This window comes from Cryptomeria japonica, chromosome 3 (assembly GCF_030272615.1).
Source record: "Cryptomeria japonica chromosome 3, Sugi_1.0, whole genome shotgun sequence".
In the NCBI taxonomy this organism is placed as follows: Eukaryota; Viridiplantae; Streptophyta; class Pinopsida; order Cupressales; family Cupressaceae; genus Cryptomeria; species Cryptomeria japonica.
In genome coordinates this window covers 94,248,935-94,270,410 of record NC_081407.1, presented here as the reverse complement: position 1 = coordinate 94,270,410, position 21,476 = coordinate 94,248,935, and the positions used below count along the sequence as shown (strand labels likewise).

General features: G+C 39.8%; 1 protein-coding gene across 5 annotated transcripts in view; it reads left to right on the top strand.

Annotated features, from left to right (window-relative positions):
• LOC131044072 (FAD-linked sulfhydryl oxidase ERV1) overlaps positions 1-21,476 on the top strand; it is a 178,479-nt gene that overhangs the window by 29,368 nt on the left and 127,635 nt on the right. For all 5 annotated transcript variants that reach the window (XM_059218078.1, XM_059218077.1, XM_057977339.2 and 2 more), the window contains exon 2: positions 4,149-4,226. In XM_059218078.1, the coding sequence (XP_059074061.1) occupies positions 4,149-4,226 (78 nt within the window). The remainder of the gene's footprint in view (positions 1-4,148; positions 4,227-21,476) is intronic.

Sequence of the window (21,476 nt, the reverse complement as noted above, 5' to 3'; positions counted from 1 at the left end):
GGTCAGAGATTTGAGATCCAACTTGAAGTCATCATCCAGCAGGTTGGAGATTTGAGATCCAACTGGAAGTGACTCCAAAGCATGAGTATAACCTGTTCATTCAACGTTTCAAGGACTTTTCACTCACTCTTAGCAACTTCACCAAGTATAAGACAGCAATAACTTCAAAACCTTAAGAACTCAATCTAATCAGCATCCAAGTCACCAAAATGGGATATATTCTTCCTGATCGGACTTTTGACAAGCAACTGGAAGTACTTGTGAGCTGGCTGGACTTTTGACCATCAACTGGAAGTGCTTTGAAGAGTCTGGTCGGGGATTTAGAAACCAACTGGAAGTGAGGATGAAGTAAGTCAAGGATTTGAGGGGTCACTGGAAGTGACCTGATTTATCTCTTTTTGCTGCTTCTACCACCTACTTCATCCATCTCAAGGGCTTTTCCTTCACTAACAAGGTTTATTCATTGTTGTTTATGTCCTGATAACTTCTCCTCAAGCATTTCACTTTGTTTGACATTTTCATACTTATACTCAATATTCCATCTCTGATTTTGAAGGCACATGATGCGGATGATCAAGTGAAATGATCATCACAAATTGTTCATTGCTAAGACCTTGAGAGCTACATTGACCTCATTTCAACTTACAGAGAGAGACATGACTTGATCACTTCCTGACAACCTAATGCACTGCAACTCCTCAAGTAAAAGGTTAATAGCTAAAGACACTACAAGACGACCAAATCAAGACAACTAACATAGAAAGTGAAAAAGTAGGGGCCCCCATTTGCAATGGGGTGATGTGTGAAAACGTCACAACAACTTGTAGCTCTTCAATTTTTTGCATTGTTCATAATGACTTGGACAACATTTTCAAAACCCACCATCTCTATGGACTCAATAAGGATTTTAGAAATGAATTCTTCATCCTTGATTTGCCCCTCACAATGAATTGTCTTTAACTTACCCCTTTGGGGGACAGTGCAATAATATTTATTTAAGGTTGGTTTTCACAATCTTTCCATCCATTAGAAACAATAGACACTCCTATTTCAATCCAAGAATCCCTAATTGGTTTGAGTGATGTCTTTACAATATTTTTTTCCTTTGCCAATATGGTGGAGTGCACCTTTTTCATACCCAGGACCTTTGAAACCAGAAGGTGTGCCTATTGATTGCTGCCACCATTTCCTGCCAATATTGTGATCTCACCAAGTTGAAAGAAAGACCACTGACATTAATGCAACATACAACTGTTTCCTTTGCAACATCTCTTGCTTCATTTTGAAATGCCTTATCCAGTGGGCCTCTTTTATGGGAAGGAGAGGGATCTTCTTCTTGGATAGAGGGTTTATCCAAGAAAGGATGTTGGGAGGTTATTACTGAATAGGTGTTCTAATTGATGTTTTCTTTGCTAAAGGATGAGATCTTAATTTTTCTCTTTCACTCACAATATCGACTTCTCCTTGTTCTTAATGAATGCCATAATTATTTCTTTTGGCAACCCCTTTCTAGTTTGCCTTTCACATATTCTAATCCCTTTCCCACTTATAGCACATAAGTGAGCTTCACTCGAATATATGAGCTCTTAAATTGGACTCCGCACTCACCACAATTCCAAATGGATGCCCCATCTCTTGGAAGTTTTTCAAGCATCGTAACATAATTCCATAAACCAGATGCTTGATCATTTTTAAATGTTTTATTTGTATCAATACCCAATGAACTTGAACCAGTGGACATTCCAAATAGATTGCAATTTGATTTTGCTGTTCTAAGAAATTATAAAATTTTTAGTTAAAAAATCCATAAATAAATACAACCTTACAATATGTATAAACTAATGAAAGTTCAAAATCTACACCAAAAAACATGTAATGTCCCGTTTTAGGAACAATGCAATATAACCACAAATGTAATGTTTTGATACCACTTGTAATGTCCCTTATTGAACAATATATGAATTATAGGACAACTACTGTCTGATTCTTATAATAAACTTATGTATTTGGAAATAAGAATGCAATTATATAATAAATGATAATGATCAAGCCACTGGCTATCTCTGATTTATACAATTAAGATTATGCTTGAGTGAATTGATAACAATTTGCACTAAGTGCACAATGACTTGCTGCTTCAAATAAAACAATATAAATATGCAATGGACTAGAAGTCAATATTGCCAATGGCAATATGAATGGCTGTTTCTGATTTGAATATATAGTATGCATAATTGGTTACTGCTGTTTCAGATCTGGAAATGATATTATGCAAGGTATATAGTGCTGTGTCTGATGTGAATAATCCTTGGCTTCATGCACATGATATTGGGCCTTAAGCCTTGCTCACACGAGCTCTTCCAAACTGGAATAAGAGACAATATAAAAACACAGTGGATCCTTAAAGGAATAGATTCAATTTGCATAATATACCCTTATCCGAAGGGATTGCATCTCTTCATGTTTGATGGGACACATCTTTACGCATTGTCCTACTTCATAAAGATACTGTTCAGCATAATGGCTGTTTATTATAACTAATCGCTGTCACCCTTAACAACCTGCTGTCATTAACATTGATTATGACTAATCATCAATTAGTCAACTCTTTTCTTAAACCAATATCCTTAACCATTGCTGATAATGTAATCTCTTTAAGTCGCTGTTTTAGCATAGATCAATGCTTGTCCCATACTAACCAAATCGCTGCTACATTGATGATTAATATTAATCTTAATTGTGTTTCCTTACAGTATATCAATGGATCGATTACTTGTATAATCACTTTTATCCATTTATTTGTGGCATTAGGTAACCTTTGTCTAATGGATGTTGATTGATCTTAATCGATATGCCTTAGACAACTGATTACCATCCAACGATCTGCATTGTTATTCATTAAAACCAAGATGCAATGATAGTTGTCTTCATAGTAATCGGATGTATTATACATCTTGCTTAATTATCTTTAAGGGATCATCAATCATCTTCTATCTTGCATAATCATTGATATGGTTCTGCTGATGGATTCTATACTGACTGAGGTACAATGATCACTCATGTGTACAAGTTTGGTTTTCTTAATCCAATCCTTCTTTCATGAAGGTGGTCTTCTCATTTGGTATAAGAGAAGCATGATGAAATGAACATATTACTTATTATCTTTATTTGAGATGATGATCTTTGACATGATAGTGTTGGAGACATCGTTCATCTTGGATCCTGATTTATTTTTATATCTCCTAATGTGACTAAGGGAAAATCGTCTTATTCATAAGACTTCACAATTTTCTGGATATCTTATTACTCTAACTATCTCTTTGCTATGTACATTTACTTCAAACTATCTTTTAACTAACTATCACTGCTCAAGGTTTGCCACTCCCTTGACCACAAAAGTGTTTATTGTTTATCAACTCTCTTGGGTAAAGATAGGGACATCACAAAACATTATAAAAAATATTGGAATTTCTTTCTTTTTTTCTAATTTAAAAAAAATAATATTTGAAAAAATTCATCAAAAACTTAATTTTTTTTGATAAAAAACTAAAGAATCAGTTAAAATGCTTAGCTTAGAGGATTAATAAAAATGCTTAACTTAGATGATTAAAAAGAAATTCCATTTTTTTTTTGCTTCACAGGATTAGTGAGTATATCTGACGGAAATCAGGAATTGAGAAAAATAGATAGACTGCTGCATTTGGCGACTTACCTTAAAACTAAAGAGCTTTTTTTGTTTATTATTTATCTAGTGGAACTATCAATCTAGTTATTTCAGCTTCAAGCAGTCTATGGTCCATTTGTAGTCCAAAAAGGTGGGAAGAATTTTTGGCATTACAATTATATGTTTTCCAAAACATTGGAATATGTAGAAAACCTCTTTACCTGAAATATGTACATATATTCATCTGCTGAAATTTTCAAAGCAAATCCCTGAAACTAAAGGTTAATGCAAGCTATAAAATACCAAAAAGCAATTTATAGTTTACTTTTCAACATCTCTTTAAAATTATGTATACCTTGCTATGTTATGCACAGTTTCTCTTCTATATAGTATTCCAGTCATATAAGAGAAATGTATGGTGCAGAAAATGAAGGGTTTTTACATGTATCACATTCAATATAATTGTTTCTTTTTGAGTTGACAGGGTAAGCCAGGAAAGCTGATATCGAAAGAGGAGTTAGGGCGGGCAACATGGACGTTGCTCCACACAATTGGAGCTCAGGTGAAACATTTTTTGCAAGGTTATTTATAGTTTGGGGCAAAAATATTTGCACACAATGATACGTGTTTTCTTTTCAATGGTTGTATTGAGCACTATTTATTAAAAAATAAAAGTACTGTCTTTTTTTTTTCTTTGGTACTGTTATAATAAAAAGAAAAACTGACCTTAGAAAGAACAACCACCGATGGTTTGCATGGAATTATCATGGACTATAAGTAGATGGATATCTTACGTATTTGGAGCTCCCTTCTTAGAGATACCAGAGTGATATATGGTCTTTGGTATGCATTTTGTGTGTATCTCCTTGACGTAGTTTGTATCATAGTAGCGAAGATTCATTGGTATTTGAAACCTGAAGGCATTTAGGAAATACATAAGTTTTATCTCTTTGATGGAGCTTGTATTGCTGGGGTTGAAACTAATAAACTGCATATATGCCCCATATATTAGCTACCAAGGATCACCTCAGCTGTGCAATGGGACTATGGATAAGTTCATCCTTGATGGGCAGATGGAAAGCTGGAATCAACATTAAAAAATTACCTATATTACATTTCCTACTTGCAAACATTGGTGATCTGGGGACTGGGGGTGATTTTGAGACTGAGACAACATATTAAAATAGATTCTAATAAGTTATATAAGGAAGGTATTGAGAGTGATAGAGTTCGACAATTACAAGTTACAACGGTTAAAGTTTTGTGGCAAAGAAAATACAAGAACTATGAAACACTGTGCTGGAACTGTAATTACTGTTGTGAGGTATTCACACATCGCCCCATTACAAATGGGGACCCCCACTTATTTCTGCTTTCTAGGGTAGTGGTTTGAGTCTTGGTTATTAACCTTTGCGTTGAAGGGGCATAGTTGGTCGAGAGGCCGGGAGTCAGGAGGATAGCTCTTCTTTTGGGGGTGAAATGAGGTCAAATTGAACATAAAGAGAAAGAGGTTTGATGGAGGGACCCTTTATATCAAGCATAGTCAACAATTCCAGTATTTCCTTCGTCATCCGATTGACTCAAATGTATTTCAGTGAGAGATGACTAATTTTGCTTCTATTGCTCCTCATTAGGAGCGAGATCCTTACCAAGCTCTCCAAGTCACTTAAGATACCTCTCATCATTATGTAATATCTCAATTTGATCAAGGAATGCAAGGAAACATCAATTGGGTCAAGTACGTAGGCAACTTCAAGTGCTCCCTAGTTGGAGCGAAATCTGCTTCTATTGCTCATAATTAGGAGCGAAATGGACTTCTGGAGCAGCATTTGAGGGAAATGAGTGAGTTTATAAGCCTTTAACAACATTTTCATCATAGAGGAAGTGAAATTTATCATGAATTCAACCAAGGAGTGAAGAGGGATTGCTAGTAAGGGTTACTTCAAGTGCTCCTCTTCTGGAGCGAAATTCACTTCAAGTGCCCCTCTCAGAGTGAGTTTCACTTCTATTGCCCCAGGTTGAAGGCGAAGCCACAATCAAGGTGAGTTTTGAAGACTTTTGGTGCGAAGGAGCATAAACTAAGATATAAACATTGAGACTCAACTCAAAAAGATGCATGTTCAAATTACTTCAAGTGCTCCCTAGTAGGAGTGAAGTTCACTCCAATTGCTCTTGATTGAGAGCGAAGTTGATCCTAGAATGTACCATGAGCCTAATTTGAAACACTCGAATGGATGGAATGAAGGAGAGTGAACGAGAAAGTGTTAAGTGTCAATTTTTAATTCATTTCAAGTGCATCAACTTTGGAGCGAACTTCAAGTGCATCAACTTTGGAGCGAACTTCAAGTGCATCATCTTTGGAGCGAATTTCAAGTGCATCCCAGTTGAAGCGAATTCTACTTCATGTGCTCAACTCTCAGAGCGAAATTCCTCTAGAGGCCTTTCCTAAGGTTAGCTTGTCATGAATGGTTGAAAGACTCAATGCTAGAACCCATAGAATGAAGAGAAGTGAGTGAAAGCAAGTTCAATGACAAATTTGAAGATCACTTCAAGTGCTCCTCTTTTGGAGGGAATTTCACTTCAAGTGCTCCTTCTTTGGAGCGAATTTACCCCTAAAGCCTTGAATAAGTGTGATTTACTGCATCTGAACTGTCATTAGTGAGCGAGACTTTGTTTTGGTAAGCAACTTCAAGTTCTCCTTCTTGGGAGCAATTTCAACTTCAAATGCTCCCTAGTTGGAGCAAAATTTACTTCATATGCCCAAGGTTAGGAGCGAAATTGCTTGTAGAGCCCTCTTCCAAGTTAATTTGATGCCTCCACTTGCATGAATGACAAAGTATTCAAACTTGAAGTGATGAAGGGCATAATTGGACTAGGTTTGGGAGAACTTCTATTGCCCCTTATTGGGAGCGAAATCTTCTTCTCTTGCCTCTATCTTGGAGCGAAGTCATCCTCAATGCATTCAATGAAGGTTATATGATCAATTCTGCACATCAAAACTAAATCTTAAGAGATCAATTGGTAGAGAAGTGATGAAATGATGAGCGGATTTGCTTCAACTTCCATTGCCCACCCTTAGGATTGACCTCCTCTTATCAAACCTGCAAATCACATAAAATCAGAAATCATATCAAATTAGGAAGTTATATAAAAGGTATATATCATGTGTGTTTGATACCCATTTGTTTGTTTTGCAGGAGATGAAGAAAAAAATCAAGGGGATCACGTTGGAGGATCAAAACAAGTGTCCTAAGGAAGAAAATTTCAATGTCAAGAAGATGTCCCCAAGAAGAAAACTTCATCAGCAAATACAAAAACATCAAGGATGGTGATTGCAAAGCAAAAGGAGGAAGATTGTAAGATCTACACCACCATGCAAAGGGGAAAACTTCATTTACAAGCACGAGAATGCCCAAGAGTAATCTCAACTCTCACCACACCATGGACACATGAAGATATCAAAGGAGTGTGAAGGAGAAGTCATACAATCACCCCAAGGCAAGCAAGCGAGGATGGAGGAATGACTCGACTACATCAATGCTTCCCATCATCATCATATTGAGCAAGTGACTAATGTTGAGTATCAAGAGATATCTCTCAACATCCCTTCATGATAATCTACCAAGTATGAGAGCAAGTTGAGGTGGCATCCCAGTCACTATCTCCACCGATCAAAGAAGTTCCACATCAACATGTCTAGATGCAATGTACCTGACTCATTCATGATGGCACAAACTCTGAGGCACCTACCCCTATTATCTATTGGTCGTGTCAAAATGTTTTAATTATTTCACTGGCTAGAATAGAGTTTGTTGTAACAAACCCTAATTAGGGTTTTCATTGTAAAATCTTAGCCATTGATTGGGTTTGATCCTGGCCATTCATTGTAAAGAGCTCTCTATATAAAGCTCAAGCTCTTCATTTGTAAAGGTTAATAGAAGAATAGTAGTAAGAGAATAGTAATAGAATAGAGGAATAGAATAGTGAATAGCAATTAGAATAGAAGTTAGATTAGGAGAAGGCAAAGATTGTTGCCAAAGCCTTGTTGTAAAGAGCATATGATTTCATTGAAGTTATGGTGAATTAATGTGTTATTTCAACAAGTTGCATGGTCTCTACTTCTCAATTTATTTGCTTTCATGTTGATTAGATTGAATGGATGAGTTTGTTGAATGCATTTATATGGAATCCGTTAGTCCATACAACTAGCCTCTTGCTAATTGTAAGTGTGCCTTGCGTGGTCAACTGGAATGATATGAGCTTAACTTCGAATTGTTATACATCCATTGCTTATGCAATAACTTGAATGGTAATCAATGTTTGATGGTAATGATTTGAGCATCTTTGAATTATCCCTTAGAAGATTGCATTGAGCTTGTGTCAAATTGTTCAAGTTGATGGTGATACCTCGCCCAGTAGGATTCCATCGAATCATTCACCCATTTTCTTGCATTCTTAGGATTAGAATAGGCTTTCTAAACCCTTTCCTTTTGTCCCTTTTTTTCATCTCAAGCTAGTTTAGGACAAAAAGCATCACAAGATCGCAATATCAGATGATCAAGTTCCAGCGATTCAAGCATTCAACAATTCAACGTAAGTCATTTTGTGATCCCAGCATAATCACATCAAACCAATGAGCTCATCCACACGATGTGACCCGACATACTAGAACCTTGGAGTTATCTCAAGTGATCCTTAAGCCAATCTTCAACATTTGAGTAACTTTGATCAAGAGAGGATAAGATACTTTTGGGTATTTTATTCTGTGTTCGCATGTGCATGAAAAACACATCAACAATTACCAGATCGTATTTTGCAGAATTCTTTACAAAGTTTTGAGAATTGGGATGCATCAATCAAAACACTCTTCTAAGATATCTACTATCATGCTTTTAATGGGTAGCTATGTTATACTAATACACACATGGAGATGAAGGGGAGTTGGAATAGCTACAAGAAACTTTGTCACCTTCTGCTGATTTGTATTCTATGTTTTAATCTTATTTTCCCTATGTCATGTAGAACCACACTGATCAAGGCCAACTATGTCAAAGATATGTGGCATAAAATATTGTGTAATGTCCGCTTGCTGGACCACTCTCTATTTTGCTCTAAATTCACAAAACCAAATGGAGCAAAGCATATAATATAGTTAGGGGTACATTTCTTTACTTAGGAATAAGATGAAATAACTCTGTTCTGGAAACCAGCAATCAATTAGGTAATATTGCAGACATAGCTCATAAAATAAATCTATTATTATTGCAAGGAAATCATATATTCATCACTATAGAGCAAGTTTGATTTGTATGCGAATCTCAGTCATAGATGATATGAAATAAGGAGGCATGGTAGGGTGCCTTAAGACAGCTGTTCTCCCTCCGTGCAATCACCCTCCATTCTTCTATGGCTGGAGATCTTTGAGTTTATCAATAGTCTCTCAACGTAGTGGTTGGAAGGGAAATTGCAATAGGGTGCCCTTAGCCCTTCTCTCCCTTTCACAGTGCAATAGGGTGCCCTAATAGCTGTTCTCCCTACTTGCCATTGTAGCAGGGTGCCCTATAGCTGTTCTCCCTTAATTGCAGATTCCCTTCCTTACCCTTTGACAGACTGTTGCAGTGTTACATGTATATTTTAATGCTTATTAATATATAACAGATATGTGCAATAAATTCATATATAAAACTAAACATCAATTTCTACATTACCACAGTGGATTGGGATATTAACAAATTATATTTTGATCTGATTATTACAGCATTCAATATTCTGTAATCTTCTTTCCTGTTTGATATTTGTATGTATCACCTGAGTCTGTAATGCTTATATTGTCTTCCATGATTTTCCTTGATTCATATCATATGTAAACTTACTAGTTCAAGGCTGCCAGCTGTTGCCAGGAATAATCATTATGTTATGTTGTCGTCGGTAATAATGAGTTACGGCGGTCAGTTAGTTAGTCATCCCGAAGGGCAGTTGGACGCGACGGTTGGTCGCACCCCTTCGGGTATTATATATTGCGTACCTTTCCTTTGAAGTGGCATCAGGATAGTCGTATCTGGGTTTAATGTTATAAGCACTTGATGTGCATGGACTGTTGAATTAATACAGAGACTGGTAATTTAATATATTTCCATTATGTTCTGTGCATTTACTTTCTGCATTTAATCGTTTACCCATATGTGGCAAACATTTGGCGCCGTTGCCTAGACATACTCGGGAAAGGAAGGAGCGGATGGCGTACGGACACGATGGGCCTACCCGTCGGTGAGATTAACCCAGAAGCCAACGACATGCAAACAGAACAATCGTCGTGGGACGCAGAGCGTGATGGCAAGAGGCGAAGGGGAAATTGAACCCTGTAATAATCTCGACACACTGTTGATATAAATCGTGGCCGAAAGGCAAAATAATAAAAAAAAGTTTTTTTTTTGTGTACATGGTGTGTGCTTGCTATGTACGGAAGTGATTTATGCCCGAATATACTAAATAAGAACAAAAATAAAAAGATACAAAGTGACAAATGGGAAGTGGCACAAAGAGCGTTGAATCTCAGATAGCAAATAGAACGAAGGCGTAGGCTAAGGCAGCTTGCTGAGGGACGACCGATCGAGGGGTTGCTCGAAGGGAACCTAGGAGGTGTCACGGAGGCAGAGATAGACGGAGAGAATTACACTCTCTACATTGTCGTAGGGTTGCTCGAAGGGAACCTAGGAGTCACGGAGGGTGCCAAAGTAGAACTCTACAGTTCGCCAAAATACTACCGTAGGGTAAGAAGTCACGAAGAGTTGGTGGAACAAACAAGGTGAAGTCTAAACCTGATCGACGCTACCAGAGACCTACTAAAGAATTTGTCCATTTCGGAGGACAACAGGAGGGAGACGATCGAAGGTGACGGTACGGCCGACGGTGCTGAGGGAGCACAAGGGTACCGCAAGGGAGGCAATTTGTTTGGTTTGGGGTCAACAACCTTCTTCGGAGGACCCATGAGTGGAGGGTCAAGTGCAGGAGGTAGAGGCGGAGGATCACCAGGTACAAGCACACAAGGCACCAGAGGAGCGAGACCCAGCGGTGGGATGGCAAGTAAGCAGAAGCTGCCGAAGTTCAATGGCGACGAGAAGGAAGATCCCGTCCGCCATTGCCACACTTGCGAAACCATATGGTCAGCAAATGGTGTTACCGACCAGGACGAATGGGTAACACAATTTCCAGCAACCTTAAGGGGAGTGGCCATCGACTGGTACTCAGATATGGATAAGGCCAAAGTCGGTACATGGCCTGACCTGAAGGAGTTCGGAATAGAGTTCTGCCTCCTCAGAGACGACAATGAAATAGTAGCCGAAATCTATGGCACAAAGCAGAACAAGAACGAGACTGTCCGAGCCTATAGTCGGCAGCTCAAGGAACTATTGGGGAAAATGGAGAGTCAACCAGCGGATGGGTTGAAAAAGAGATGGTTCGTGGAGGGACTGAAACATTCCATCCGGAAGAAGATGAAAATTGTTCCACCAACCTCGTACGAAGATGCATATAATAGAGCGATGGATCTCGAGAGCGAGACCAAGACATCCAAGAAGAAAAAGAAGAAGGATAGCTCGTCCGAGGATGATGACTCTTCCGAGGGAAGCAGCAACGACGGCGAGTCCGGCAAAAAGGTGCAAGCCCTGCAGAAGGACATGCTGAGGATGATGAAAGAGCTGAAGGTTATGAAGGGAGGTCCGAGCAAGACCGACGAAGGGGAGCTTTGGTGCACAGAATGTAAGACGGACGACCACATGAAAGGCTCCTGCCCAAAGAAGGCCTATTGTGATATATGCCGGTTGATGGGGCATCCCACCAGCGAATGCCCCTACAACATGAAAACACGAAACCAACAAGTATTGCTTATGCAGGAACAACCAACTACATCGGGTGGTACCGACAGCTCCCAGGCGAACAACAATGCAACATCGGGAGGCTACCGAGATAACCGGTGGGGAGGACGAAACAACAATAACAACAATAACAATACAAGGAGCCGGATCCAATACGACTCCAAAGGTCGACCGATGGTACAATGCAGAGTGTGCAGCCAGTGGGGGCACTTCGCCCGAGACTGCCCGAAGGGAGAGGCCACACAATATTTGTGCAAATGGTGCGGACTAGGAGATCACGAAGACGCCACCTGCCCGAAGTTCGGCATCAACTTGCTCAACGTCGAGGAAACTAAAGAAGAGGAAGTGCTGGTCGTAACCCACTCGGAGACAGAGAAGCGAAGGGTATGGGAAGAAATTGAGAAAGAGATACGAGAGGGGGCGAAGGTGAAGGGTACGGTAGGTACTTCCAGCCAATCGGAAGCGGAGGAGGCCATACTACATCAAATTTTAAAACTGGAGGTGCCTGTGAAGGTACACGATCTCCTCCAAACAATGCCTCAATTACGAACGACGTTGCTGAATAATCTCTCCCAACCATGCACCAATACCAACCACCGCACAATTGTTCCAGGGGGGTCTGCAATAGACCCCAGGCTGCTGGCAATTAACACTGGAAGGAACCCGACCATTGTGGAGATGGGTATCCTTGGCACCATTCTAACCGATACCATTGTCGATGGTGGATCAAGAGTGAATGTTCTTCCAGAAGAAACCTAGCGGAAGCTGGGGAAGCCGACGCTGTGGCCATCTACATTCAATCTGCTGGGAGTAGATCAGCATGGAATCAAACCCATCGGGACAATGATGGGCCAGCAAATTACCATTGGAACGCAACCCTTCATACTGGACTTCGTGGTAATCCCACTAAAGAAAAAAGGGTATGATGCGATCTTAGGGAGAGGGTGGCTAGTGGCAGCCAAGGCCACCCACAACTGGAAGAAGAACACTCTGTCTATGGAGATTGGAGGAAGGAAGTTTATCATAGACCTTGGGACGTAATTGGTTAGTGAGGAACTGGCATCATCTTCGGAATCGGAGGGTGAAGGAGAAGGCGACTTGAGGGACGAAGGACGGGGCTGCAGGGAGCCCAACGACGAAGGGATTCTCAAACTAGGAGAGTGCTCCGAGGATGAGACAGGGTCATTGAACGGGCTCTTCCACTAGCAGATGGAGGATTACGAAATGTTCCAGAGCTACAGGCTCGAAGTAGAGGAATCAGAGCAAGCAACAGAGGAGGTGTACCTGCCGGAATATAGAGAATATTGGAAGGGAGACGCCCAAACCTCGGTGATGTAGATAATCCCAAGATCATTCGTGTCGGCAACAATTGGAACCCTGTGTGGAAGGCCGCAACCTTCAAAATCTTTATTATTATTCTTCTTCTTATGTACGGGAAGGAGACCGTGGTTCCTGTAGAATTTATGGTTCCAGGTCTTCGAATGGCCATTGAAAATAGACTTTCCATCAAAGGGTCCAAATTGAAACCCTACCACGAGAAGCTCGTAGGGGACCCGAGAGGCCGGAAGGACACCCGAGAGTCCAGAGGGGGACTCGAGAGGATGGAAGGGGACCTGAGAGGCCGGGCAGGTGACTCGGCCAGCACGGGAGACTCTCAGGGGAGGCAAACCGAGAAAGGGCAATCCCAGAGACATGGGACCCGAGCCGAAGACTAGATTAGGGATTTAAGAAAAAAAAAAAAAAATTGAAAAAAAACTTTTGAAAAAAAAAAATCTTTGAAAGTGGTGGTGGGACCACCGTACGGTGGAACCACCGCGGTGAGACCACCGTGTGGTGGGACCCCGTGCGGTGGAACCACCATACGGTGGGACCACCGACGACGGAGGCAGCCGTGGAATACCACCATACGGTTGATTGTCACTTGTGTTGGTCGTGTATGAGGCCCTGTTGACGTGTATTTTGTACACAGCCTAACACAGAATAAAATACCTAAGGGTATCTTATCCTCTCTTGAGAAAAAGTCTCTAATTGCTGAAGATTCGCATAAAGGATCAGTTAGGATGACTCCAAGGTTCCTTTTAGTAGGGTCTCTACATGTGGATAAGCTCGCCGTGGTATGATGTGATTTGCTGGAATCACAAGGGGACTTACATTTGGTGATTGAATTTCCGATCTACTTTGCTAGAACACAAGCTATGATTAACTTAGAATTGAAAAATGGAAAAAAGGATAAGGGCGAAGAGAAGATCTAATCCTAATACTAAGAATGTAGGAGTAATGATTTGATTTTTGATGAAACTCTAACTAGATCTTGTTTTGACATCAATGGAACATCTACACAAGGCTAGTGCGATCTTCTAGGGAAGCTTTATGATGTTCAAATCATCACCGCAGGCATAGATACCATCCAAGTTGATGCATATCAATGAAGAGGCGACAATTTGAAATTGAGCTTAAGCTGAACGATTCCAGTTGACTACACAAGGCAAGTTTGCAATCAACAAACTGCTAGTAGTATGGATATACGAATTCCACCATTAATCAATCACATTTCCTCCATTCATCTAATCATCTACCATCTAGGATTGAAGACTCAACAAGAAACCATGCAAATTGCAAGAAACGACACACTTCACCATTACTTCAATGAAAATGGAGTTTGTTTACAATCAATGGCAACAATTTCTTGCCTTGTCCTCCTATTCTACTCTAATTGCTATTCTATCAACTAGCTAATCACCTTCTAACTACTCTCTAATTGCTAATTAGCTTTTACAAATGAAATGCCTGGGCTTATATAGTGCCCACAATACAATTTGATGGCTTAGATCAATTCGAGATCAATGGCCAAGATTCAACAATGAAAACCCTAATTAGGGTTTGTTACAACCATTACATAACATTTAATGCTTGACCAATGATAAAATTGTATTGCTTGGACACATGTCCCTTCTAGAAAAATTGACCAATGGATAGCCAGGGTAGGTACATCGGAGTTTGTGCCACCTTCCATGAGTTAAGTACATTGAATCTGGACATGCTGAGATGGACCTCACTGATTGGAGACGTGATGACTAGGATGCCACCTCATCTGACACTTGTAACTTTGGTAAATATTCAACTTGATGTTGTTGAGAAGCTTGCTTTAATTAATTCATCTGGAATTATTTGCTTCTTCAACGAGCCCTTGTTCTAACTCCTTGTGTCCTTGATGTGCAGGATGATGATGTACCTCGCCTTGGAACGCTGGATTGAAAGAGGTTGCCCATGTCCTTACTTGATCGTCCTGGCGAAGACCGTCCTGGATCCGGCTTGATTTTCCTTGAAGAGATCTCCATTTGATGCCTACACAACATTTCAAAATTAGTACCATGATTTTGCAATACATAACATAAATTAGAGATCAAATTTTAGGAAACTTAATGATAAGTCCTTTATTAATCATTTCCTAAAAACGACTATTGAGCTATGAATTCAAAATTTCAAAATTTCAAAATCTAAGCTATGACGATCAACGTTCAAAAACAATAAATCCATATCGCCATACCTCTCTTGAGAGCTAACTCTAGAATGCAAAACAAGGAATTTGCCTAGGCAAAATCAAAATTAGATGGCTTCAACGTGATCTCCTTTAAATGAACGATCCCTTTATCAATTCATCACCCTTGAGGATATCTTTGACGTGGTCTTTGGCAAGTTTGCCCAACTTGAGACTAAGCTCGCACTCCTTTGATGATGTCTGCGCCCTCCTCTTGAATGACAATTTCGCACCTCCTTTGTATTCTCCAAATCGCATGTTAATGAAGGATGTTAAATGATGATTTGAAATGAATAAACCACCTTCCCTTTATAGGCGCTTACCTCTCATCATTATTTAGGCCGACTTTGTGAAAATAAAGCAAATTAAACGATTTTTTGATAAATAACAAGGCCGACTTTTATAAACCAAGCGCTCCCTTTGATTTTTTTTTAATTAATTATTAATTATTAAATGCCATCGTTCTAAATTAATTTAATCAAATTCGATTTTCACAAGGCAAAAAATAATTAATAATATCAAGCGCAATATTTAAATGCCATTTTTAATTAAATTTTCAATCTTATCGAATTTTCTAGCATTTAAATAAATTCAAAAATGTGTTTGAGCGCCAAAATATTTTGAAGATGGAAAGATACATACCTCATCGCCCTGGTCCCTGACTGAGGGACAGGAGCGATCTACCTTCTTGGTCTTGATATCAACTTCTCCTTTATTACCTTTCAAACAACGCTTTGAACCCTTTGCAAGTTTGTTTTGTCATGATCTTCGAAGGAAAATGAGTGCTTTGGCAAATATCGCCCTGGTCCCTTCCTGAGGGATAGGAGCGATCTTAGTGTCCTGGCTCAAATTTGCAAACTTTTGATCTTCGTTCTTCGTTCATTGCCTTCCAAAGGACGTCCTTGACCTTGGCTATCCTTGCCTTGTCTTGGTTTTGAAGGAGCATGAGTGTTTTAATAAAAATCGCTTTGGTCCTTGTCCAAAGGACAGGAGTGATATAGGCTCCTTGGCTCAATTGATAACATTTTGACGTTCAAAACTCTTGCATATCATCTTCAAATGACACCTTATACCTTGTGTGACCCCGAAAAACCCTGACTTGGCATGAACTTGAAGGAAAATGAAGAATCCCATACAAATCGCCCTGGTCCCTTGGAGAGGGACAGGAGCAATATAGCTTCTGTGTTCAATTTAAGGATCTTTTAACGTTTGAAGTTTTTGTATATCACCTTCTAATCATGCCTTGGACCTCATACGACCTTGCAAAACCTTGACCTTACGTGATTTTTGAGGGATTTGGCTAATATAATAAACATCGCTCTGGTCCCTTGGAGAGGGACAGGAGCGAACTTCAAGTCTTTGGGTTCATGCTTGCGTTCTCCAACTTGCAATTGTCCTCATCGTGTAAAACATAGTCTTTTTGATCCCCTTGGTCGCTTGACACTTGCTTAACTTTTGAAATCTATGCCTTTATGGAAATATCGCTCTGGTCCCTTCCTGAGGGACAGGAGCGAATTAGATGTCTTGGTGCAAATCCTTCATCTTTGGCAATTTTTGATGCTTTGCGCTTGATGGAGATGTCTTAAAATGTCTTCACCACCTTGTTCTTCGTCTTGGAGTGCCTTGAATTTGGAGGAACGACAATATAACCATTATGTCGCCCTGGTCCCTTGGAGAGGGACAGGAGCGATCCTGCTCTTGTGGGCTTCATTTTACTTTATCACCTTCAAAATTTATCTTCAATGGTCTCGCCATACTTCATTTCATTCATTCATGCCTTGAGATCGGTTGTAACTTGGCAAGAAAATCATCTATAACAAAAAATCGCTCTGGTCCCTTCCTGAGGGACAGGAGCGAACTTAAGCATTTTGGTCCTTTGATGGCATTTGGTAATCTTCAATTTATCTTCAATGAGTTCATTTCACCTCCTTCCTTGCCTTCAAACATAAACTTGACTTGATCTTTGCCCAGATCGTACCTTATGAAGAATTTCGCTCTGGTCCTTCAGTGAGGGACAGGAGCGAATTTGACCCTCTAGGCAAAAACTTCATCATTTCATTGTTTTTGATCAAGTCTGGATGCTCTATCATGCTCATTTCGTCCTTCACCATGCCTTTGATGTCTCAATTTGTCCAAACACGGTCAGGAATAGCTCAAATAAGTATTTTCGCTCTGGACCCTTGGCGAGGGACAGGAGCGAAGTTCGCTCTGGATCCTCAGTGAAGGACATGAGCGAAATTTGACTTTTCGCACTCTCTATCAGGATAATTTTTATGGAATATAACATTTAAGTATAAGTGACATTATACTTTAAGTTATATTCCATATATACTTTCAGGATGTTTGAAAGTGGTTTCAGACCTCCAGGAGTTATATTGCAAAATCTAGTTTTTGGAGGTTTTTTCAGTTTCCAGACTTAGTCAAATTCAGGATCAGGACATTCCAGACTTAGCCAAATTTCAGGATCAGGACCTTACTCAAGCCGGACTTGCTATCCTATGTGATCCCCTAGGCGACGTTCAAAATGCAAAGGCTAGCTAACAAAACCCTAAAAAACCTAAAGAACAAACCCTAAAAAGCAAAAAAAACATGGGTCCCCATTTGCAATGGGGCGATGTGTGAAAACGTCACAACAGGCTCGTACGGCGTGTATGGTGGACGATTGGTCGTGTATGAGGCCCGCACGGTGTGTATGGTAGACGGTTGGTCGTGTATTCTGTATGGGGTGATCCGTACGGTGGAGGGGTGTTGACTGCACGGGAAGGTGGTCGTATGTTTGGAGGTGTCAGTGTTGTTGTAGGCCGTACGGGGCGGTTGTATGGCCGAGGTGCCATCGGGGACATTACAGTGAAAAAAAAAACAAAAACGACGACCAGATTTAAAATCATTCAATGGAGTCTGGAGCCAGGACACTGGAAAATTAGAGTGGAGAAGCAGGTTTTTGGCATCTGAAAATATCACAAAAATGATGTGCGCCATGGACTTCCGTGTGGTTCTGAAGGTGTTAAATTGGTGTTGGCGGCGGGGGTGCTGCCCCTCGACCCCGCTGGGGGCATTGCCCCCAGACCCCCAGTTTATTTTTGAGCTACAATACACTTTTTGGAGTTGGGTGAAGGACATCCGAGAAGTCACGGTAAGTGTTGGGGTTGTTCCGTACTGTGAGGAAGAAGCCTGAAGCTAAGCATTGGCGGGGAAGCCATAAGCTGTAGAGGGAGACGGATTTGGAGGTTGTGAACAAACAGAGTCTGAGGGAAGGCATTACAAGAATGGCGAAGTCGTACGGCACCAGTTATTCACTTCAGTTATCAAACTTTGGGGAGTGTGATGGAGGATTTGAGGCGTCTCCTAGCCCTTGTGACAGAGGGTTGTGGCCACCTCCAGGCATGAATGGTATGCTTTGAGGAACTCGAAGTATGTCTTGGCTGGACGAGAGGTTGCCTTGGTAGATGCACAGAGGGCTCGGGAGGAGCTGACCACTAGGTTGGAGGCAGGAGTAGTGTGAGACTTAGCTCAGTGTACCCAGGAGTTGGATGCCGAGAGGGCAGTGCGAGTGGCTATCGAGGACAAATTGGCTAGGGAGACTGTATCATTTGAGTAGCAGTTGGTGGAGGCTGAGACTGAAAAGCGTGTTTTGCAGACAAGTTTGGTTTAGGCATAGGAGGATTGTGATGTCAAAGGAAGCACTAATGGTGAAATCCGCACTTGAGCATCGGATGGTAGCAGAAAAGGGTTTTCAGGCGAGGACGCAGCAGGTGTATGAGTTCCACGCTCGACTGGCGTTCGCAGTTCTCTACCTTGGTTTTGTTTAATGTCATCTCTATTTGTATTAAGTCGTCCGGAGACGACTTCGTTTCTTGGGGGGGATGATGTTGCCTGGAATAATCATTATGTTATGTTGTCATATTATGTTTATGTTGTCGTCGGTAATAATGAGTTACGGCGGTCAGTTAGTTAGTCGTCTCGAAGGGCAGTTGGACGCGACGGTTGGTCGCACCCCTTCGGGTATTATATATTGCGTACCTTTCCTTCGAAGTGGCATTAGGATAGTCGTATCTGGGTTTAATGTTATAAGCACTTGACGTACATGGACTGTTGAATTAATACAGAGACTGGTTATTTAATATATTTCCATTATGTTCTGTGCATTTACTTTCTGCATTTAATTGTTTACCCGTATGTGGCAAACACCAGCCATAAATCAGATTTCTGTTTATATTTATTCTATTACCAGAGTCTAATTCAAATATTTATTTTATTCAGGTTTGATTATTTATTGATCCTTTCTGGGATGCCTTTCAATGCTTATATAAATCTGATCTATTGATTGTGTGTGTGTGTGTGTGATATACTTTCATATATCTCTCCCCTCATTCTTATTTTATCCTCCTTCCTTTTATATCCTCCACTATGAGGGAGAAGTCATGAGTTTTCAATATTTTTACCCTGTAGAAGAAGTCACAACCCTTCCTAATGACTGGCTTAAACTTAATTATATTTTAATTAATTCCTGTTAAAATCAATGCTTTATTAGTTACTCCCTTTTAACTCTTGCCTTAAATAATATACTTACTGCCTTTTCATTGTCGACTTTTAATAATATTGATCGCAGCACCTAATAACATCATCGCTGCCTATTGATAATCACTAGGCTGGGCATGATACGTTTCCTTATCTTTTTGGCCTGAAATATTTTGTCTTTTAGTTACTTTTGTCTTCTAGTGACCTTTGCCTTCTAGTGTGGCTGAACAAAATTATTTAATCTTTTTGTTTCCTTAGGATTTTATGGGAGTTTTTGGCCAAGGGATGCTGATAATTTCTTCAGATTCCAGGGATATTACATATTGAGAGTTAGGACTTAACAATATGACCTCATGTGCTTGGGACGATCTTGAAGTTAATGGTAAAGATGGCACATGATGCAACAATTTGAGATATTTTCAACATGACTCAGTTGGAAGCAGAGGCAGCGGAGGCACTCAAGAATTTGACTTAGGTTTTCTATAGTTTTCTGTCTGGTTTCTGGTTTTATTTTTTTGCTGACTTTTTGCTGACTTTTGGCTTTTGGCTCTAATATGTCTATCTTTTTAAGCAGCGTTTTGTAAAAAGGGTTTTGGGTCCGTTCAAAACCTGTTTGTTCCTTAATCAAAAACAATTTGAGATATTTATTAAATTTACCTCTTTGGGATTAATTTATTTGCTATCTATTGGGGTTTTAAAGGAGGCTTGTGGCTGTAGTGTCGCCAATATTTATTGATGTTTGACAATTACACAATGATTATATATGAAACCTTGACACTTTTTGATTGTCAAGATCCTGAAATGGACAGGTTGAGTTCTATTGTTATGCTTGGTGGCAGAAAGTTGTAATGTCCCTCACCTAGTCTGATATGAAATTTCAGTTTTTGACCCCTTTGGAATTTCATCAAACACTTCTCTTACAAGTGCCTAGCTTGCTGTTCTCAATTCAGTTTGTTACAAGGGACATAGATCACTCAAAAATTAATGAAGAGCATCCATTAATAGCCTGAAATTGAAGTGTGATGACCAAATGTAGAGTATAGACAGCAATCTATCACAAGTGAAGCTTATAACATGATATCTATGAACTGACATTTTGTCAAATAGATGTCATTCAACCTCAGAAAACTTGATCATACAAAATGCAGCCACAAACCACTTCAAACTTCAATGGTTATCAAATGATTGTTGTTTTCAACAATAGGAGGGCTATTTAAACATAATATGAATGCTATGGGATGACCGAACAACACTACTTCACAAATATATGATCATATGATGATAAAAGTGTTCATGAATTAATGGAACAGCAGATAGACATAACTACAAACAGTTGGCAAACATCTTTTAATATTGACACCAAGCAAGGTAATCTTCTGATTGTTTATTCATGAGACAAAGTCTTAACTACATAAACTGATTACAACTATGCATTCATTCTGAGACACACACATTTTCAGATCTGTCTGAAGCAAAGAAACGGGACTCGGACTCGGCTCGGACTCGGCAAGGCCGACTCGGACTCGGACTCGGGACTCGGCGTCAGACTCGGCTCTAGACTCGGCTGGACTCGGGATAGTGAAAAACTCAAGAAATTTAGAGATTTTTAAATATTTAAAACTTGTTTCAGACACCCTTTATTGAATACACCTTAAAGACACAATAACATCATCAAACTCAGCTCATTTGATTACATACACAAGTATACATCAATCACATAAGCATAAACGCAAATTGTAGCTGAAGAAAATAACAAACATAGATATATAAATATTGTCAAATGTATACAATATTACAAAACTCATGGAATAAAAAATCCATGTCATCATATGATCATCATCAAATGTTTCATACAAATACCAAAGGTAAATACAAGTACAAG